Source organism: Ictidomys tridecemlineatus, chromosome 15 (genome assembly GCF_052094955.1).
Source record: "Ictidomys tridecemlineatus isolate mIctTri1 chromosome 15, mIctTri1.hap1, whole genome shotgun sequence".
Taxonomy (NCBI): Eukaryota; Metazoa; Chordata; class Mammalia; order Rodentia; family Sciuridae; genus Ictidomys; species Ictidomys tridecemlineatus.
In genome coordinates, this window is record NC_135491.1 from 7,252,717 (window position 1) to 7,274,738 (window position 22,022).

Here is a 22,022-nt window from a genome sequence, read left to right on the forward strand (position 1 = left end):
ATTAAGATAAAGAATTCTCTTCTCTAGCTGTGTCTGAGTATCTGAGTTCTGATTTCTGCAACCCAGCAAGTCTGCAGAAAGACGGTGAACCATGATGTGTCCCTGAACTGACAGAAGCACTAAATCTGGCTTCAGGTAGGTCTGGGATGAAAGGATCTGAGGATTCAGAGACCCCTTAATTCATGTCAAATCCAAGCAGGAGCACAGGTTCTGGCCAGAGTATGAGACTTTTGACCCAGAATTCAGGAACACTTGCTGCTTTTTGAAGGGTGAAAGAATTCCTCTGCCACAGCAAAATCTAATCACATCCATTCAAAAAAGTCCAGGCTGTAGTCTTCTCAGGTTTCAGGGTACCATTCCTAACATAGCTGACAAAGGAGGGTGGGAGGTATGAATTAAAGGTGCACACCCTCAACCCTTGTCTCTGCACCTGTCTTGGCAGTGTGTGTGTGTGTTGTGTGTGTGTGTGTGTGTGTGTGTGTGTGTTTAAAAACTGGAGATATTGATAAAATGGGAGCTTGGAGAAGTTCAATATTCAAGATATTTTGAGATATGCTACCTAAGCAGATCGGGCAGCTCTTCGCTGCTGAACGTGTGAGAGTTGTTCCTATGTTTCTGGTGCTCTGAATCGTGCAGAAATGTACAGAGAGAGAATTTCCAGAGCTCAATCGTCAGAGAGCTCAGTACGTATCCTATCATCCTCATTGTGGCCATCATACCTTCCACACTCTTGTGATCTGGTGTTTCCTCACCCAGAGAAGGTGGTGAGCAAAAAGTATCCTTATCTGAGTGAGCGAAGAATATCATTATTGAACCTCAATTCCCGTAAGGCTGCAGGCGCCAGTAACAGTAAAGAAAAAGACCTTAGCGCTTTCAGGAAGTACTAATCCTAGACTAGAAACGGCCCCTTCCCCATATCGAGGCTGTCAGCCGCACCAAGCCGGAATCCAGGTCCCCAGGACAAGGAAGGGAGGAGGCTGAGGGCCAGAAGCCCGGTCCTGGGCTCTGAAAGTCAGCGCCTGAGGATGGACTTCTCTAGGGTGGATGCTGGAACGAAGGTCTTGATAAAACCACGCCCCCTGTGACGTCATGTAGAAGTAGGCGGGTCTCCCTTTGTTGCGGCCCAATGAGAAGCAGATTCTGGGCGTGGCCAAGGAAAGCCCTAGGAAGTACTTTTTCGGATTTGGCCCTCCAAAGGAGACGTGACTGGAGTTCCTGGTGGAACCGGGACCTCCCGTGACACAAACCCCTTGGAAAAGCTGTCGACTTCACGCAGCCAAACTGTCCCTCACAAAACCTGAGTTACAGTCGTGGGAAATATTAAGGCAGAAGGACGCGGCACCGGTTCCTCACAGTCTGAATGGGATCCTGAGCGAATCCTGGGTTTGAGGGCACAGGTCAAGGATCAAGGTCGGAGAGGGGCTAGTGAGTTAGGGTGCCTCGCGTTTAGGGCTCCGTTTCCTGAGAAGGTGCACCCTGAAAATAAGAGGTCATAGCCTTGGGCAAGGGTGGACAGGAGGGACAGGAGGGTGGCTGGGAGTCTTGCATACATTCGTGGGGTCCCCAGGGTAAGGGATCTGGAGTGGACTTTGGTCTTGAGGGAGTTTTGAGAACCTGCGGGAGAGTCTGATATATTGAAGCTGGAAATGGACTTTTCAGCTTGAGGTGCAACAGGGTTTGGGGCTTTGTGTATGTGAGGGTTGATACAGTCAAGGTTTGGAGTTGAGGATCACGTTAATTCGGGCGGGGGCGGGAGCTGTGGATCCCATGGATTGGGAGCTTGGAGAGTCTGCACGAGTTGGGGATCTTGGGTCCTGATGTGGGGAACGGTTGAGAGTGTTCTGATGTCTCAGGATGCAATGAAGACCCTCAATTTGGGGCTTTGTGGATTGGGGATTAATTTCACACTCGAGTTATTTGATGAAGGACACATGTCTTCTTGGTTTGGAGATTTCCTGAACATTCTCCTTTCCCATGGGGGAGACTGAGGATGTGAGGTCCTGGGGGGCATCTCTAAGACAGGCTTTGATTTCTCTCCATTTAGCACCACCTGCTCTTGACCTGGGTGAGAGGACCCTCTCTGCATTTTCCTCTACTGAGTGCTCTGGCTCAATGGGGCTATGTTTTGCCCTCCCATTGGCTGCACTGGCCAGCTGCCTGCTTCCTGCAGGCTGTTGTATCACATGTGACCAGGCAGTTATGGGATCATTAAGGTTCTTGAAGGAGAATTACATACCTGGACACCTGGATGTCAAGAATCGAAAAAAAGTAATCGACAGAGTAAATGAGATCACAGAGGAATTCAAGGAGATAAAATTTAATAATGCTTCCTTTTTGGGGGCCATAGGTGAGGGCAAGACAGAGTTGCAGTCCTAGGGATTAGATGGGCAGGGTCCAGGATTGCAGGTCAGGGGGGGTGGGGGGGGTGGGGGGGTGGGGGGGTGAAGGGGCTGAGTCCTGAACTTGGGAATGGATAGGCTGGGATGCAGATTCCAGAGATCCCGGCAGCTAGCAAATATTGTTTTTCTGCCCATTTTCTATCAATTTTATGCCATAAAACAACTGAGCTAGCAAATAGTTTTTCTGCCCCTTATCTAGCAATTTTATGTAATAAAACAACTCTTTGAAAGTAAGGGTGCAGTTGGCTCCTTAACTAGTTCTAGGCTTGCTTGGCGGACTCATGGCTATTCTACTTTGTACAAAGAAAATCTAAGACAGCAAAGGTGGAACATGGGGTTCTATATCCATTCACAGATGAGAAGACACTGGAAAAGGCATCTCAGAGTGTGGTGAAGGCGATGAAACACATCACAGACAGTAATGTAAAAGGTTAATGCACTGAAGAGCTGGGAGGGGGGTCCTGAATTTATTACTATCAGTGATGCCTCTCTACTGGTGTGATGCAGGATTTCCTAGGTTCAAATTCTGGCTCTGCCACTTCCTACCTATGTGGCCCTGAGCAAGAAACTGGGCAGTTTCCTCAGCTCTACACTGGACAGCATCACAGTGCCCTCCTCCCTCAGCTCCTGGGAGGATTAGATGGATTGATACCTGTGCATTGCTTAGCCCAGTGACTGGCACTGTGTGAAGTACTTGATTTCTGTGCCCCTTCCTGAGAAGGCAGAAAGGGGAATGCCAGCCCTCCAGGTAGCTCGAGCCCCATAGTCCATGGTGCTCTGAGGAAGGAGGATCCCTTGAATCCAGAAGAGCCTGTCCCACCCCAGCAACAACCCAGTAGTGAAATGCCTGCCTAGGTAGACTGTGTCTGATCCTGCACCTGCTGCCTGGGGCAAGGAGAGCACTCAGCACCACCCTGCTTCCTCCCAGGGGACCAATTTGTGAGGGAGCTATACCGGATGTTGCACAAGGAAAAGGCCAAATTTACCCAGTATGCTGCTGACTTTCAAAATAATGGTGAGGGAAGATGGCCCAATTCATCCTCCTTCCACCCCTTGAGCCCCTCTCTCAGCCCCCTGCATCTCCATATCCTGGCCCTTGGCTTGCTCAGTCCCCAACTCCTGCTGACTCCTCAGGGAGGAGTTCTCAGGTGCTTCCCCTGGGAACACAAGAACCCGCACCTCAGCTCCTCCCCAGCCCCTCTCCCACCCTTCTTCATTTAAAAGTCTGATTCTTTTCTCCCTATCTTTTCTTTCTGAGGCAGATTATTGTCCCAACAAATGTGGTGAGTGCAGACAACAGAAGCTATTCTTCTACCCTCATCCATGGCCCATGATACCCACCCCTCCCTGCCCTCCCCTTTTTGGATGCACATTCGCAGCATCTGAGAGTTTCCTAGGTCTCCAGCCACCTTTCTCTGGCTTGGATTTGCAGGTAGCAGGTGTATTCCGTTTGGACCCTTTACTAACCTTGGAGGGATGACCTCCTAGGGGATTTGGCCCAATAGCCCCCCAGCCCTTCAGTCCTTTGCCTTGCCCTCTCTTTCAGACCTACCTTAGTGGATGAATACAGCCTTGACCTTGCCCCTTCAGGCCTGATGTTGCAGCGTCTGTTATGGTGCCCAGAATGTAGGATAGGAAATTACCATTGTTGGAAGTCCCTGGACTGTGGGGGTGAGTATGGGACCTGACTGGAGGGGTTGGTGGGAGAGGGTTGGGGACAGAGGAGAGACAGTTTAGAGAGCTCAGAATGCAGACTGCAGACAGGGAAGGGCCTGGCCCAAATAGAGCTGAGACTGTTTGGGGAGGGCAGTGACCCCAGAGGAAGCATCTCACAGTCATGCCCCATCCTCAGAGCGCCTGGTGAAGGTCCATGAAAAGGAAAACCTGACCTTGAACTGTCTATTCGAGTGGCACCTTATTGCTCAAGAACTCACAGACTACAAATTCGAAAGGGTGAGGCCATTCCAACTCCTTTAGCCCTTAAACCCCAAGTCCCTCAGGTGGGTATGAGCCCTTGGCCCCTGGATGCCCTGGCCTGCCCCTAGTCCTCATGGCCTCTTAGGTGAGGTCACTGCTGACCCCCAGGCACCCCAATCCCTGCTCAATGATGCTCTGCACTCCTGTCTCCCTGCACTGAGGTCCCAAGTTCTCCTCAGCCCTCTATTCCCCCAATTCCTGACATTCCCCAGGACCCTGTGATGCCCTTAATTTTGCTTGTAGATTTGGGAGGATGGTTCTGAGACCTTGCTGTACCAGGGAAAGAACCCCATCTTCACCATTACCTCATTAACTCAAAAGAATACTGGCACCTACCGCTGTGAACTGGGTACAATGACCGCTGGCCCATCCACGATCATTCATTATCTCGTCACAGGTCAGTCCTGGGTGTGAGAGAAGTGGAGCATTCAGGGCCCAGGGCATGGCGGGGCAGCTGCGGAGGCTTCCCTTCAGGTTGGGTTGAGGTTTCATGCCATGGAGGTGTGGCTTATTGCCTGGGTTATGGATTCTGTCAGCTGGGGCTAGGTTCCCGAGGGCGTTTCTCTAGACAGATTGGGTGTTGGGGAGGGCTTGCTTTCACTTCCTGCCAGGACAGCTCATTGCCCTCTTCTGTCAGTTTTGCCCCCAAATGCTACAGAGGAGTCACCAACAACAAGCATCCTCTTTGGGAGTGAGACAGAGTCAGGGACACAAGGTGCAAATGTCACTGGTGAGACCAGTCCAGCCGTCCCTGGTGGGACAGGCCCAGCTTCCCCAACGGTCCAGGGTGAGACGGGCCCAGGGGTTCAGGGTGAGACAGCCCCACTCCAGGGTGAGACGGGCCCAACAGAACAGGGTGAGATGGGCCCAAACCAGGAAGATACGGGCTCAACAGAACAGGGTGAGACTGCCCCACTCCAGAATGGTATGGGGTCACTGGCCCAAGGTGAGACGGCCCCTCAAGTCCAGGGTGAGACGGCCCCACTCCAGGGTGAGATGACATCTCCAGACCTGGGTGAGACGGCTCCAGTTGAGGCTGAGACAGCTCCACTTGAGGCTGAGACAGCCCCACTTCAGGGTGAGACGACCCAGCCGGCCCAGGGTGAGACGACCCAGCCGGCCCAGGGTGAGACGACCCAGCCGGCCCAGGGTGAGACGACCCAGCTGGCCCAGGGTGAGACGACCCAGTCGGCCCAGGGTGAGACGACCCAGCCGGCCGAGAGTGAGACGACCCAGCTGGCCCAGGGTGAGACGACCCAGCTGGCCCAGGGTGAGACGACCGAGCCATTCCAGGTGGAGACTGCCCCACTGCAGGGTGAGATGGCTCCAGGTGAAGGTGAGATGGCCTCCCAGTTCCAGGGTGAGACAAACCAGGTTGAAACAGCACCACTGGAGGAGGAGACAGCCCCGCCATTCCAGGGAGAGACTGCCCCACTGCAGGGTGAGATGGCTCCAGGTGAAGGTGAGTCGGCCTCCGAGGTCCAGGGTGAGGCAGCTCCACCAAACCAGGATGAAATGGCACCATTCGAAGAGGAGACAGAACTAGGTGATTTTGAAATGGGCCAACCACTCCAGAATGAGATGGCCCCAGGACAGGGTGAGATGACTCCCTCAGAACAGGTGGAGACTGCCCCACTGCAGGGTGAGATGACTCCCCCAGGCCAGGGTGAAACTGCCCAGTTCCAAGGTGAGATGGCCACACCAGTCCAGGGTGAGACATCTGCAGCTCAGGGTGAGACTACCTCACCAATCCAGGCCGGGATGGCCCAACTCCAGAATGGGGCAGCCCTAGTCCAAGATGAGACAGCCCCATTCCTGGGAGAGACGGCCGCACTTGTAGGTGACATGGCTCCACTTGAGGAGACCTCAGTACGCCCGAATCCAGGAGAATTGGAGTCTTCGACCACGAACCAACAGCCTGAGCAGGCCAAGGGTGTGCAGCAAGGCCAAAACCTTGGGCTGATCATCGCTTTACCTCTACTCCTGATACTAGGCCTTATTCTTTGGTGAGTCACTGCAGAGAGTGGCAGGACCTGGAGGGAGAGGTGGGGCTTCCTACTGCCCAATACTGGAGCAGTTGGCAGAGCCACTGAGGTTTCCCGAGAGCTGGTGGGAATTACAGCGTGGGGGGCTTACCTAGGAGGGCCAGGCTTTGAGAGTTGTTTGAATAGGTCAGCTCTGTGGGGCTGGGAGTTGGGGAGTGGGTCCCAACTGCTTTCTACTTAACATGGTTCCATGATTTGCAAATCTCAACCCATTCAATTTCCCTCAGCCTGCTTTACTGGCGAAAATCGAAAGAGAAACAATCTTCATAGCTCAGCCTTTGAAAATTCAGCTTCCTAACCGTCAAAGACAAGGGCTTCAAAAGAGAAAAATAATTAAATACGTGTCTTGTGGTCTAAGTATTTGACTCAATCCTCTTGACTGAATAATACCTTAGGTTCCCCCAGAGGACAGATCAGGAGATGGGCTCTTGCCTCAGGGAGGAGGGTGAGGAACATGGCACCACTGAGGTCTGGTGGAGGGGACAGCAGACTGTGATATAATTCCAGAACCAAGAAACAGGCCAGGGCCAGGCCTACCTAGATCTCCTGCCCCAGGCCTGGTCTTCTCAGGACACCCCCTCCCACCTCTTCCTTGGGTTTCCTCTTGCCTTTTAATGTCTGCCGCACAGTGCTGGGGCTGGGTCAGAGGCACAGGCTTTTCTAAAGGGATCAGGAACTAACCCAGGACATCAGAGCCAGGCCCTCTGGGTGCTGCCCGACCTGCAACAGGTAAGAGCCAGGTAAGACTCCTGGGTCCCACTGCAGCCATCAGTCCTCCTGGGCCTGTAGTCCAGGGCCCATCCCTCTCCCCAGATGCCCCTCCATCTCCCAGATGTCCCTCTGCCTCATTCCCCTAACCCCAGCCCATTTGGGATATATATCCACCTTCCCTTAGGGCCAGGCTATCTGGTGTATTGAGGGAGGGTGGAAGCACCCCACCCCCTTTGGAAAGCTCCCTCTCCTGTGTGCCTGTGGATCCATCCTCCCCACCAAGCCCCGGGCCACAGGCCCATCCTGCCTCTGTCATGTGAGTAGCCACAAAGTGGTCCACCTGCCCCTGGCCCACCTGCCTTCCATCTGTCTCTGGTTTGGGCTCAGCCCCATGCATTGCTTCTTGTCAGGGACCCTGAGAGACCTGTCTCCTGTTCCAGTCTTGAATGGGCCATGGAGCCTGGGTGATGAGAGCAGGAAGTCAGATACTGGTTTACCTGGGCCCAGGGGGGGGAGAGGTGGGCTTAGGCACTGGTGTGGGCCACACTGCCGGTTGTGATTCGCCTTCCTTCCTCCCCTCCTTGCTCATCTCATGGAAATGGCTTTTGTGGGATTGGCCTTTGTTTATTTAATGAACTCTCTTTCCTTGGACCTTTACTCACCACCCATCTTGGTCATCCCTAGATCTCTATCTTTCCTGTGTGTCTCTCTCTTGGGGTCTTTTTGTGCTTCTCACCTCCTCGGCCCAAATTCTGGAGTCTGCTTGCCCCTCTGGATGACTCTCCTGTGTATCTGTTCATAGGTGGCTCTCAGATCTTCTTCCAACACTGGGAACTGCATCAGCGAGGCACTGCCACTACCCCCGCTAGACGTGGAACTGTGGCGAGTGGGCGCCGTGAAGGCAATGTGGGGAGCTTCAGGGAACAGCGCCAAGCACATCTCTCAGCTCTAACAGTACTCAGGGACTAGGACAACAGGGACTGGGGTGGGGGCAGCGCTGGGCCAGAGTGAAGCTGCTGGAGCTGCAATGGGCGTGGCCCCGGAGCCCCCACGGGCATCCTGCGCCACTGCGCCCCCGGGAGTCCTAAAGATCTTTGGCAGGTGCTTGACGTCGAGTGCCAACTACAAGAGGGTGCTGGCCACGGCGCGCTCCACAGCGCGGGAGCTGGTGGCTGGAGCGCTGGAGCGCTAGGGGCAGCGGCGTGGACGCCTTCGCGCTGTGCGACGCGCTGGGCCGACCAGCCACCGCCGGCATGAGCAGCGGCGAGTGGCAGGCGGAGCACCTGCGCGTGCTGGGCGACTCGGAGCGCCCACTGCTGGTGCAGGAGCTGTGGCGGGCGCGGCCCGGCTGGGCGCGGCGATTCGAGCTGCGCGGCCGCGAGGAGGCGCGCCGCCTGGAGCAGGAGGCCTTCGGGGCCGCGGACAGCGACGGTGAGCCAGCGCGCGGACCTGGGGGGCTGCACAGGGGTTGGGGCCGCCGGACAGGGTTTGGGGCTCACAGAGCCTAAGAGAAGCAGCCAGTAAAGACCCGATTGGCGCGGGCTGTGGGCGTGGCTCTGGGGCAGCTCTGAGGGCGTGGGCGGGCCAAGCGAGGAGCGAGCTGTGAGGTGATTGGTGGAGGATCCGGTCGGGGCGGCCGGGGCGGGGACTTAGACTGGGAGAAGGCGGGGCTGCAGCATCTGAGCGCTGGGCGGGACCTGCTCTTTCCCAGCGCCTACAGAGTGGAGCTTGGATTCGCGTGGGGCGTGGCCCGGCTGGTGGCAGTGGTTGGAGGTGTCCCAGAGTGTCTCTGGATGGAGTCAGGGCCCTTAGGAGGCATTCCAGGCTGCCTTGCAGGAGGCTGAATGTGTAGGTGGCCAAAGCAGTGGTAGCTCCCCAGCGGGGTGTCGGTGGTTCTGGCAGCTCAGCAGCCTGTGGGAAGCGCCAGAGCCTAGCGAATTCCCAGGGATTCGGCCAGTGTTAGGGGAAAATCCAAGTTGGAGAGAACTAGGAGAGGAGGAACAGGCCAGGACAATGTGCTGGAGGCTGTGCAGAGCCGTGGGTGGGCCTGCGGGGCCAGGGCGGAGTCTGAGGAACTGAGTAGGCCTGAGCCTGAGGTGTTGGGCCTGGTGAGGTGTGGTGGCACCTGCTGTGGGTCTGTGTGGCAGGAGGCAGCTCTGGGAACTAGGCTGAGGCGGTTCTTGAGGGTCAGGGCCTAAGTGGGCAGAGACTAGGAGGGCGAAGAACCTGTGTTTTGGGGGGCAGGCCTTGAATTAGGTGGCCTTAGGCTGGGTTGGCTGCCAGTATGGGCACAGGGGAAAGGAAGGGACTAGAGGTAGAGGCCAAGGAAGGTTTTGTTACATGGGGCCTGAAGCAGCAGACAACCTCAAGGGTAAAATAGCATGTACCATAGGGATCCTGGCAGGCGTGCAGCCATGTTCACTGAGGGACAGGATGCTCAGGTCTTGTAGTCTCAGCCTCTCCCTCCCCTACCTACCCCCCTCCTAATGGTGACCACAGAAGAACCGGGTCCAGGGGCAGTGCTGGGCAGTTCTACTAGTCCTGGGTCAGGATCAGGGGCCCCTATTGTGTCTCCTTCAAGGAGAGTTAGGAAAACTTTTCCTTATGGTACAGCTTGTTGGAGCTGAGCCTTCAGGGTCAGAGGAGGCGGCAGCAGGTACACAATTAGCAGGACCTTACCGTGCCCCCAGGGGCAGCTGATGCCCAAATAGTACCTGCAGTCCCAAGGGATTAGATCAGTTGACTCAGTGCCTCATCCAGGCCCCCAGCAATCGCCCCTACTTTCTACTGCCCCAGCGCTATCAGGATGCCCAGGTGAGCATTGCCTCCCCAACCACCCAGAGCCCTATGTCCCCCCTGTCATTGGAGAGTGATAAACCTGTAGTTCTCAGAATTCCTCTGGTTGAGGTAGCCTCAGGTCCTCTGGTAGGCAAGAGCACAGCAGGTTGCAGAGTGTGAGTGTGGAGGAGGCAGAGGGGAGATGGCTGACAAGATTACACTGGAGGCACAAACAGGGCATGGTCCTGTCACTGAAAGTGGAGGGCAAGCTGTGTCTTTTCAAAGGAGAGTCCACTGCAGGAAGGAGACCCCGTGCAGACATCATTTCTTGAGGGAGGGTGACAGGAGAGTGCATGTGCTGGGGCAGGGACGTTCTTGGCTGGTGTCTGGGGACTTAATGTAGAAAAGCCTGTATTTCTTTGGTGGGGGAGTGGATGAACCCATTTGTAAAAGGTGATGGTTTTCACTGGGACGTTTGTCCACTGTGGATGTAGGCAGGGGGTGCTGGCACTTGTGTGCATTTACACATTTGGGGGACAATGGGAGAACTTGAGTGTTAGGCTTATTTTATATGTATTTTTAATTTTTTTTAGTTCTACATGGACACAATAAATTTATTTTATTTGTTTATTTTTTTAAAGAGAGAGAGAATGGGAATTTTTAATATTTATTTTTTAGTTTTCAGTGGACACAACATCTTTATTTTATTTTTATGTAGTGCTGAGGATTGAACCCAGCGGCCTGTGCATGCCAGGCGAGCACGCTACCACTTGAGCCACATCCCCAGCCCTATTTGCTTATTTTTATTTGGTGCTGAGGATCACACATGCTAGTCTACCACTGAGCCATAACCTGAACCCTCTTATTGATGTATTTTTTTATTTTACTTTATTTTCAGTTTTCATTGGTCCATTATAGTTGTACATATGGGTGGAATTCGTTGTTACATATTCATACATGCATACAGTCTTAGGTTTATTTTAGAAAGGGGCACACTGCTTGCACTTTTACATAATGGGGATGAAAGGATAATTTTGAGAAGGTCTCTGTTGATGTTCTCGGTGAGTCTTTGGAGTCCTACTATACGTGAGTGGGGGCCATAGAGGAGTCCATTTCTGGAGTAAGTTTCCTTGTCAAGGGATGGGAATAAGAGAATATGTTGTAGAAAGGGGTCACCTAGCAAATGCACCTTCATGGGGCCTAGATAATGGAAGAACCTTTGTTTAAGGGTTTTTAAAAAAGATCACATTCCTTTAGGATAAGAGAATATTAGTTGAGGGGAAACATATTTAAGGCTTCATCACTTAATATTATTCCATTATTATTGGAATATTCCATTATTATTAGAATAATGAACAAGGGTCCGAGATATGGAAATGGTGATTTCCTTTGAGAGGTTCATTCATTGAGGATATGGTTAAGGGGACAATCCATTACTGCAGGGACTGTCTGCATTATTTTTTAGTATAAATATTAATGTAGATGAATATATACATGAATAGCTTAAAGCTGTTCCCACTTTAGTATTTAGAAAACACAGATAAGAGTTGGAGTTGTGGCTCAGTGGTAGAGCACTTGACTGGCATGTGTGAGGCACTCAGTTCAGTTCTCAACACCACATATAAATGAATAAACTAAAAGTCCATCAACAACTTGAAAAATATTTTTAAAAAATAGAAAACACAGATAAGCAGAAGCCTCTGTATTTAATCAAGTATGTTTCACATTTGGGCTTTGTATTAATGAAAGTGTAATAATCAACACTTTGTATTCAGTAAAGAGTCTATCAAAATATCATAGCTTTAATTTAGTAGTAGTAGATTAGTTGTATTTATCCTAAAGATATCTTTCAGCATTAGCTAGCTTCAGGTGATCTATTACCTAGTTACAGCTGAGTCATCTGTTATGACATCAGATGAGCAAATGGCATTGGTACATATGGATGAAGGACTTGGAATTTCACAACAGCTCTCCTTTAGTGTGGATTAGGGAAGGTGGTTCTCCCCATGGAAGCTGTCCTGGATCCAGGTCTCAGGGATAGGGAGAAACACTTCATTTTGTAGGCAGTGTATCCTGCACCCAACAAGGGAATTAGAACCTGTATCTTCCATCCCGGGACGGGAGTAGGTCCCTGATTCCTTCACTGTCGGGAGCTGTCTTGATGCTCCAAGGCACTGATCAATTATTGCCCTCCCGCAGTAACTTGGGCTTTACCTCCACTGGGATATGAGGCTGGCTCCAGGAGTAGGCGTCACCTGGTGAGGTTGAGCTACACTCACCTGTTCCTTTGTGATCCTATCCCTTTGCCCTTTTTGAGATAGAATATTCCATGGAACCTCCCCTTGTGTGTCCCCTATATAAGAATAAAGAATTCCAGTAGCTTGCTCTCTTTCCAATGGACCCTTAAATTTGCAGAGTTGTCCCTGGATTATTGAAAAGATACTTCTGTGTGTTTTTGTGCTTTCTTTGTCGTTTTCTTAAGTTATTGGAATAGTCAGATTTTGTGAACCCAGCACTAGGTTGCCAGCTAGGATAGATGGCAATACTTTACCCCACAAGGGGAATAGATCCCCATGATCTAACCTTGTGAGGTGAGGAAAACCACGTATACTCCACCTGCACTCAGGAGTTAATCCTATATCCTACATCTGATGAGTTCGCATTCCAGAACATTTCAGTTCAATCTACAAAGAATGAACTTGGAGAAGACATTGAAGAATGCTGCCTTTTCTAATCTGTGATTGGTATTCTTCTACTGCTTTTATTACTTCTGATGCCAGGAAGTTCCTAATCTAATATTGACCTCTTTACATATTTGTTCTCTTATATAAATGGCCACAAATATATAAAGACTCGATGTGTCCTGTGTCACAGCAAAGACACTGCAGTATTCTTTACTAATTTGCTTATGAATATATAAATATGTAGATGAAAATATGTAGATGAATATGTATATATTGATATTTTAGTATGGAGAGGAATGTTCTTGGAAGCACCAATTTCTTGGGCTGAGCGTTTTGGGAGAAGCTACTCCACACATTTCTGGTTTCCCTAGCTGTTGGATTTGCTTCCAGCATCTGCAGGAATGGATATGCAGGGAATTCCCCCTCATGACCACCTCCAGTATGGGGACAACACTTTCCGGGTCAGCTCTGCCTACGCCTCACTGGAGCCCAGCTTCACACATTAATGGGTGTCATCTGCCATGAAGACATCTGCAGGTGCTAGCCCAGTGCTGAAAGGGTTTGGTGGGTGACTGCACCTACCTCCAGCAGGCTATGGACTGGTTTGAGGCACAGCATGAAGGCCCCATCCCTGTGGTCAGCAGCAATGGCATGAAGTGGTGCTGGGAAAACACTGACATCTCTCGGGATGATGTGGCTCACCAGGGAAGGACTTGGCCCTGCTCACTCAGTGCAACCACACTATCGTGACCGTTGGCACCTTTGGCTTCTGGGCTGCCTACCTGGCTGGTGGAGACACTGTCTACCTTGCCAACCTCACTCTGCCAGACTCAGGTTCCTGAAGGTCTTCAAGCCTGAGGCTGCCTTCCTGCCTGGGTGGGTGGGCATTAATGCAGACTTGTCTCCAAGGCAGACAGGGGTCTCATCAGGCTAGAGTCAGATAGACATGTCTCCAGAGGCCTGGCAGCTTCTGGAGAAGTCAGAGGTGGTCCCAAAGCAGGTGGTGCCCATGGCCAGAGAGATTCTAGTTGGCCAGAGGTGGAAAGAAGTAGGGGCTTCCTGGAGCTGCCTGAACACCTACAACCAGCAGAACATCTTTTCTGATGGCTGACAGTGCCCAGTGAAGCTCGTGGTGGCTCCAGAAGCCACGGTGCCCACCTGATCATCATTTCCATAGTATTTCTGCATGGCTGCCCCTGAGAACAGGGAACCCTGCCTTCTAGAGTCCACTCGGCTGGTCTTTTCTAGCAGAGGTGTTACTTCTGCCCTGGTGTTCAGAAGACTGAAGGACCTCGTGGTTGATCTAGAGCAGGCCCTCTTTAGCTCTCCTTCAGGGTTCCTGGACTAATTCCTACTGGGGGTTGTTCTAAGGGAGGGCCAGAAGAACCCTACAGGGACTAGGGGACAACACTTCAGAATTCTATTTAATTCTAGCAAAGAATATGATGAAGAGACTGTCATAGCTCAACAATCAGAAAGATCACGGCGTGGAGACTGCCTCGAGTGAGCAAGCTTCTGTTTGGAGTATGTACTGGGGATTGAGCTCAGATGAACCCTAGGGTTGGCTTGTGCTAGGTGAGAACCAGCCTCTTCCTCTGCTCACAGGCTCTGGAAATGCTGGGGCAGTTATGAGTAGTTATGAGCCAAATCTGTGTACCACCTTGAACCTCAATGAAAGTCACAAAGGATTTTTTTTCCCCTGTAGCAGAGACGAAAACATGGGAGACAGAAGAGGAATAGCTATTGGAGAATGCAGCAGCAACTTCTGTGGCAGAACCTTCCAGCAATCCAGGGAGACTTCTAATCTTCCAAACACAAGATCTGCATCTACTGTCTCTGGGATTAAGATAAAGGAAGTATCCTCTTTTCTAGCTGCATTCTGAGTGTCTGAGGCCTGATTTCTGGAATCCATCAAGTCTGCAGAAAGCCAAAGATTTTGTGCTTCTCGTGAACCATGATGTGTCCCTGAACTCACAGAAACACTAAATCTGGTTTCAAGTAGGTCTGGGATGAAAGGATCTGAAGATACAGAGACCCCTGAATTCATGTTCAACCTAACCCAGGAGCACAGGGTCTGGCCAGAGGGTATGAGACTTTCGAATCAGATTTCAGGAGCTGCTCTTTGGATGGCAAAAAGAGTTCTTCAGATACAGCCATATCTAATCACATCCCCATCCAAAAAGTCCAGGCTCTAGTCTTCTCAGGATTTTCTTTTTTCTTTTTAATATTTTGTTAGTTGTCAATGGACCTTTATTTATTTATTTATATGTGGTACTGAGGATCGAACCCAGTGCCTCACACATTCCAGACACGTTCCCTACTACTGAGCCACAGCCTCAGCCCCCTTCTCAGGGATTTTCAAGGTACCATTACCAGTGTAGTTGCCACAGATGATAGAGTTGAAGGTATGAATTAAATGTCTACATTCCCCAACCCTTGTCTCTGCGGCTTCTTGGCAGAGTGTGTGTGTGTGTGTGTGTGTGTGTGTGTGTGTGTTTAAAACACTGGAGGAAAGATGGAAGCTCAGAGAGTTTCAATACTCAGGATATTCTGAGGCATGCTGCCTACTCATGATGTAGGACAAATGAGGCTAGACACCGGAAGAATTTTTCGGGAAGGAGGTTTGTTTAGCCTGCAACTGTTCAGAGGGGCTAATGCCTAAAAATCTTTGGGTCACGAGTCTGGAAATTCTTTTAGATTTGTCCTCAGTGGAGTGGTTACGTGACAGTGGGTACACATATAGCAGTTACTCTTTGTCCCATATTCTTAGGCTTGACAGAGGTTTCACAAATTTTGTCTGCAAACCTGCCATTATTATAAGAGGAGGAAGCCTCAAACTATGTGGATCTCACTACATAACTCCTATGAATTCCTGTTGATGCTCTTTGTGAAAACCTTTCTGATAAGGGAAGCTTGATTACGGTGTGTATGTGGGGGGGGGTCCCCGGAGATGCTTACATGTTACAATTATAGTGCATGTGGGGGGGGAGGGGAAACCTCCTCTGCGAGGAGCCACTCTGAATGACCCACATCTTCCATCCTGAAGCAAGAGGCTCTGACCAATCACTACATTTTGTGGTGACTTGGGCGTTGTCCCAGCCCAGGAAGTAGAAGGCATATCTTACCTATACCTTTGTAATACTATCCCTTTGCCCTGTTTGGGACAGAATGTTCCATGGAAACGCCCTTTGTGTGTTCCCTTCTCTTGCTCTGCCTTTGGGTGTGGCCTTCTAGATGTCAGTGGATCTGCTGACAGCAGACATCAGGAAACTCGACTCAACCCCCTAAACTTGACCCCTTGCCTCATTTGAATGGCTTCTCCTGAATAAAAGGGTTCAGCACGCATCTGCTGTCTTTCTGTGGACCCTTAAGGTCAGAGGAGCCATCAAAGGACCCCAAAGAAAAAGGTATCTCTGTCTCTTGTGTGGTTATTTCCTGGAGCCCACTTCACCTGGAGTGACCCTGAGTATTTTAATCATGAGGAACGCGACACTGGTCTATTTTCACTCAGAACAAGCATCTGTTCGCTACTGAAATTGTGTGAGTTGTTCCTGTGTTTCTGGTGCTCTGAATCACGCAGAAATGTGACAGAGCCTTTGGGGAACCCAAGGGCAGGAGCTTCCGTATTTTACTCTAGCACCCTCATTAGTGGGCCTCAGATCCTCCACGCCATTGAGATCTGGGTTTTCATTTCCCAGAGAAGATGGAATTAGAGTGAGCAAAGAGTATCATCATGACTTCAATTCCCATAAACCTGGGGGCGCCAGTCCCAGAAGAGAAAAAGACCCCAGGGCTTTGGGGCAGTGCTAGTCCTAGGCTAGAAATGGCCGGTTCCCCACATCTGAGGCTGTCAGCGGCACCAAGCCGGAATCCGGGTCCCCAGGACCAAGGAAGGGAGGACACTGAAGGCCAGAAGCCTGATCCTGGGCTCTGAAAGCCACAGCCTGCGGATGCCCTTCCCTAGGGTGGACCCTGGAATAAAGGTCTAGGTAAAGGTCACGCCCCTGTGACGTCATGGAGAGGTAGGCGGGTCTCCCTTTGTTGCGGCCTAATCAAAAGCAAGAGTTGAGATTCTGGGCGGGGCCAAAGAAAGCCCTAGGAAGTACTTTTTTGGAGTTGCCATCTCCAAAGGGGACTTGCCAGGAATTCCTGGTGGAACCGGGACCTCCCGTGACACATACCAACTCCGAAAAGCTGTCGACTTCACGCAGCCAAACTGTCCCTCACAAAACCTGAGTTACAGTCGTGGGAAATATTAAGGCAGAAGGACGCGGCACCGGTTCCTCACAGTCTGAATGGGATCCTGAGCGAATCCTGGGTTTGAGGGCACAGGTCAAGGATCAAGGTCGGAGAGGGGCCAGTGAGTTAGGGTGCCTCGCGTTTAGGGCGCTTTGGGGCTCCGTTTCCTGAGAAGGTGCACCCTGAAAATAAGAGGTCGTAGCCTTGGGCAAGGGTGGACAGGAGGGACAGGAGGGTGGCTGGGAGTCTTGCATACATTCGTGGGGTCCCCAGGGTAAGGGATCTGGAGTGGACTTTGGTCTTGAGGGAGTTTTGAGAACATGAGGGAGAGTTCATTTGAGCTGGACAAGGACTTTTCAGCCTGAGGTGCAACAGGGTTTGGGGCTTTGTGTATGTGAGGGTTGACACACTTAAGGTTTGGAGTTGAGGATCACGTTAATTCGGGCGGGGGCGGGAGCTGTGGATCCCATGGATTGGGAGCTTGGAGAGTCTGCACGGGTTGGGGATCTTGGGTCCTGATGTGGGGAACGGTTGAGAGTGTTCTGATGTCTCAGGATGCAATGAAGACCCTCAATTTGGGGCTTTGTGGATTGGGGATTAATTTCACACTCGAGTTATTTGATGAAGGACACATGTCTTCTTGGTTTGGAGATTTCCTGAACATCCTCCTTTCCCATGGGGGAGACTGAGGATGTGAGGTCCTGGGGGGCATCTCTAAGACAGGCTTTGATTTCTCTCCATTTAGCACCACCTGCTCTTGACCTGGGTGAGAGGACCCTCCTGGTGTTTCCTCTACTGAGTGCTCTGGCTCAATGGGGCTGTGTTTTGCCCTCCCATTGGCTGCACTGGCCAGCTGCCTGCTTCCTGCGGACTGTTGTGTAATATGTGACCAGGCAGTCTTGACAGCACTAAAGTCCTTGAAAGAGAATTACCTACCTGAACACCTGGATATCAAGAGTCACAAAACAGTGATGGAAAGAGCAGAGCAGATCATAGTGGAATTCAAGGATCTTCCGATGAAGGATGGTTCCTTTTTGGGGGCCATAGGTGAGGGCGAGACAGAGTTGAAGTACTAGGGATTATATGGACAGGGTCCAGGAGTGCAGGTGACAGGGGGGTGGGGGGTGAAGGGGCTGAGTCCTGAACTTGGGAATGAAAAAGCTGGGATGCAGATTCCAGAGATCCCGGCAACTAGCAATATTGTTTTTCTGCCCCTTATCTAGCAATTTTATGTAATAAAACAACAACTCTTTGAAAGTAAGGGTGCAGTTGGTTCCTTAACTAGTTCTAGGCTTGCTTGGCGGACTCATGGCTATTCTACTTTGTACAAAGAAAATCTAAGACAGCAAAGGTGGAACATGGGGTTCTATATCCACTCACAGATAACAGCACACTGAAAAAGGCATCTCGGAGTTTGCTGAAGGAGCTGAAACGCATCACAGACAGTAATGTAAAAGGTTAATGCACTGAAGAGCTGGGAGGGGGGTCCTGAATCTATTACTATCAGTGATGCCTCTCTACTGGTGTGATGCAGGATTTCCTAGGTTCAAATTCTGGCTCTGCCACTTCCTACCCGTGTGGCCCTGAGCAAGAAACTGGGCAGTTTCCTCAGCTCTACACTGGACAGCATCACAGTGCCCTCCTCCCTCAGCTCCTGGGAGGATTAGATGGATTGATTCCTGTGCATTGCTTAGCCCAGTGACTGGCACTGTGTGAAGTACTTGATTTCTGTGCCCCTTCCTGAGAAGGCAGAAAGGGGAATGCCAGCCCTCCAGGTAGCTCGAGCCCCATAGTCCACGGTGCTCTGAGGAAGGAGGATCCCTTGAATCCAGAAGAGCCTGTCCCACCCCAGCAACAACCCAGTAGTGAAATGCCTGCCTAGGTAGACTGTGTCTGATCCTGCACCTGCTGCCTGGGGCAAGGAGAGCACTCAGCACCACCCTGCTTCCTCCCAGGGGACCAATTTGTGAAGCAGCTATACCAGATGTTGGAGAAGGAAAAGGCCAAATTTGCCCAGTATGCTGCTCAGTTCCAGAAGAAAGGTGAGGGAAGATGGGAGCCCTGGCCTGGCCTACTCCATTCCCCTTCTACCACTTGAGCCCCTCTCTCCAGCCCCCTGCGTCTCCAGGCTTCCTCAGTCCCCTCCTTCTGTTGATCCCTGGTGGGGGCGGGGGGAGGGACTTCTCAGGCCCTTCCCCTGGGAACACAAGAACCCGCACCTCAGCTCTTCCCCAGCCCCTCTCCCACCCTTCTTCATTTAAAAATCTGATTCTTTTCTCCCTATCTTTTCTTTCTGAGGCAGATTATTGTCCCAACAAATGTGGTGAGTGCAGACAACAGAAGCTATTCTTCTACCCTCATCATGGCCCATGATACCCACTACTCTCCCTCCCCCTTTTGGATGCACATTCGCAGCATCTGAGAGGTTCCTGGGTCTCCGGCCACCATTCTCTGACTTGGATTAGCAGGTGTATTCCGTTTGGACCCTTTACTAACCTTGGAGGGATGACCTCCTAGGGATTTGGCCCAATAGCCCCCAAGCCCTTCAGTCCTTTGCCTTGCCCTCTCTTTCAGACCTACCTTAGTGGGTGAATACAGCCTTGACCTTGCCCCTCCAGGCGTCATGATGCAGCGTCTATTATGGTGTCCAGATTGTAACTTGGGGGTTTATATTTGCTGGAAGTCCCTGGACTGTGGGCGTGAGTATGGGACCTGACTGGAGGGGTTGGTGGGAGAGGGATGGGGCCAGAAGAGAGACAGTCCAGAGAGCTCAGAATGCAGACAGGAGGCAGGGAAGGGCCTGGCCCAAATAGAGCTGAGACTGTTTGGGGAGGGCAGTGACCCCAAAGGAAGCATCTCACAGTCATGCCCCATCCTCAGAGCGCCTGGTGAAGATCCATGAAAAGGAAAACCTGACCTTGAACTGTCTATTCGAATGGCATCCTCTTTCTGTAGGCCTCACAGACTACCAGTTTTACAGGGTGAGGCCCTTCCAACTCCTTTAACCCTTAAACCCCAAGTCCCTCAGGTGGGTATGAGCCCTTGGCCCCTGGATGCCCTGGCCTGCCCCTAGTCCTCATGGCCTATTAGGTGAGGTCACTGCTGACCCCCAGGCACCCCAATCCCTGCTCAATGATGCTCTGCACTCCTGTCTCCCTGCACTGAGGTCCCAAGTTCTCCTCAGCCCTCTATTCCCCCAATTCCTGACATTCCCTAGGACCCTGTGATGCCCTTGATCTTGCTTGTAGATTTCAGAGGATGGTTCTGAGAAGTTGCTGTATAAGGGAAAGAACCCCATGCTGACCATTCTTTCAGTGAATCCAGATAATTCTGGTTCCTACCGCTGTGAACTGGGTTCGGTGAGCTCTGGCCCAGCCACGATCATTCATTATCTCATCACAGGTCAGTCCTGGGTGTGAGAGAAGTGGAGCATTCAGTGCCCAGGGCATGGCGGGGCAGCTGCGGAGGCTTCCCTTCAGGTTGGGTTGAGGTTTCATGCCATGGAGGTGTGGCTTATTGCCTGGGTTATGGATTCTGTCAGCTGGGGCTAGGTTCCCGAGGGCGTTTCTCTAGACAGATTGGGTGTTGGGGAGGGCTTGCTTTCACTTCCTGCCAGGACAGCTCATTGCCCTCTTCTGTCAGTTTTGCCCCAAAATTCTACAGAGGAGACATCAACAACAGACTTAGAGACTGGGGGTGAGACAGCCTCAGAATTCCAGTCTGAGACGGCCCCACTGCAGGCTGAGACGGCCCCACTGCAGGCTGAGACGGCCCCACTGCAGGCTGAGACGGCCCCACTCCAGGCTGAGACGGCCCCACTGCAGGCTGAGACGGCCCCACTCCAGGCTGAGACGGCCCCACTGCAGGCTGAGACGGCCCCACTGCAGGCTGAGACGGCCCCACTGCAGGCTGAGACGGCCCCACTGCAGGCTGAGACGGCCCCACTGCAGGCTGAGACGAGCTCATCAGTCCAGGGTGGGACGGGCACAACTGTCCAATCTACTATGGGCCCAACAGTCCAGGGTGAGACAGCCTCCTTCCAAGGTGAGCCAGGCACAACTGTTCAGTCTATGACAGGCTCAACAGTCCAGGGCGAGATGGCCTCATTCCAAGGTGAGTCGGGCCCACTCCAAGGTGAGATGGGCACAACAGTCCAAAGTGAGGCATCCTCTCCGGTCCAGGGTGAGACTGTCCAGGGCGAGGTGGCCCCATCTGGCCTGGATGAGATGGCCCCACTGCCCGGTGAGACGGGCTTACCAGTCCAGGGTGAGATGACACCATTGCAGGGGGAAGCAGCCCTAGGTGAAGGTGAGACGGCCCCAGGAGAAGGTGAGGTGGCCCTAGGAGAAGGTGAGGCGGCCCCAGGAGAAGGTGAGGCGGCCCCAGGTGAACATGTGACAGCTCCACCTGGCCAGAATGTGACAGCCTCACTCCAGGATGTGATAGCCCCTGTCCCGGGTGAGACAGCCCAAGGTAAGACAGCCCTGCTTGAGGGTGAGACGGCCCCACTCTTGAGGGACATGGCCCCACTTGAGGAGACCTCAGTACCCCCAAATTCAGCAGGTTTGGAGTCATCATCTGAGACCTCCCAGCCATCACATGCCAAGAGTATGCTGCAGGGCCCTCTCTTTGGGCTACTGATCTGCTCCTCTATAGCCCTGATAGCAGCCCTGGGTGTCAGGTAAATTACCCACAGAGGACAAGTGGGCTTGGGTGAGGGACTAGGTTTCCTACTGTCCAGTACAGGAGCTGGTTAGGGAGCCCCTGCAAGTTTTCCTTTGTGGGTGGGGCTTCCATTTGGGGTACCCAGGAAGGTGAGGCTTTGACATTGCCAGAATAAGGACAGATTTGTATGGGGGCTGAGACTGCCACCTACCTAACTCTGCTCCATTATTGGTATTCTGTAACCTCATTCAGGCGACTTTACTGAAGAACGGCGAAAGCTAAATCAAATGCTCAGCGTTGACAACCAATAGAGCTTCTAAGCACCCAAAGAAAAGGGCTTCAGACTTGGGGAAGAATTAAATACGTGTCTTATTGTCTAAGTATCTGACTCACTCCTCTGGACTGATGCATACTTTGGGTTCTCTGAGAGGCGAGAACTAGAGATGGGCTCCTGCCTCAAGGAGGAGGGTGTGGATCCTGGGACCCATGAGTTCTGGTGGAGGGGAACTACGGACTGTAATATA

The 22,022-nt window shown here is 51.9% G+C and overlaps 2 protein-coding genes across 12 annotated transcripts; both read left to right on the top strand.

Moving 5' to 3' along the window:
* The first annotated feature begins 1,155 nt into the window (after positions 1-1,155).
* On the top strand, positions 1,156-6,778 carry LOC101976094 (uncharacterized). Of its 7 annotated transcripts, none has more exons than XM_078031704.1 (10): positions 1,156-1,425; positions 2,045-2,347; positions 2,755-2,829; positions 3,328-3,414; positions 3,662-3,682; positions 3,990-4,070; positions 4,252-4,352; positions 4,620-4,773; positions 5,014-6,382; positions 6,649-6,778. In XM_078031704.1, exons 2-10 carry the CDS (start codon positions 2,113-2,115, stop codon positions 6,689-6,691), a joined length of 2,166 nt encoding a protein of 721 aa, XP_077887830.1. In that variant the 5' UTR covers positions 1,156-1,425; positions 2,045-2,112; the 3' UTR covers positions 6,692-6,778. The 7 variants fall into 7 exon arrangements, with proteins under 7 accessions (XP_077887830.1, XP_077887831.1, XP_077887829.1 ...); XM_078031705.1 differs by having other exon boundaries at positions 1,156-1,410; XM_078031703.1 differs by having other exon boundaries at positions 1,156-2,347.
* Positions 6,779-6,921: 143 nt separating this feature from the next.
* On the top strand, positions 6,922-21,928 carry LOC110599254 (uncharacterized). Of its 5 annotated transcripts, none has more exons than XM_078031717.1 (11): positions 8,433-8,563; positions 17,579-17,880; positions 18,216-18,290; positions 18,789-18,875; positions 19,136-19,156; positions 19,452-19,532; positions 19,714-19,814; positions 20,082-20,235; positions 20,476-21,306; positions 21,394-21,514; positions 21,751-21,928. In XM_078031717.1, the coding sequence occupies exons 2-11, from the start codon at positions 17,646-17,648 to the stop codon at positions 21,761-21,763; spliced, it is 1,719 nt and encodes a 572-aa protein (XP_077887843.1). In that variant the 5' UTR covers positions 8,433-8,563; positions 17,579-17,645; the 3' UTR covers positions 21,764-21,928. The 5 variants fall into 5 exon arrangements, with proteins under 5 accessions (XP_077887845.1, XP_077887843.1, XP_077887844.1 ...); XM_078031718.1 differs by having other exon boundaries at positions 21,397-21,514; XM_078031715.1 differs by having other exon boundaries at positions 20,476-21,514.
* The last annotated feature ends 94 nt before the right edge of the window (positions 21,929-22,022 follow it).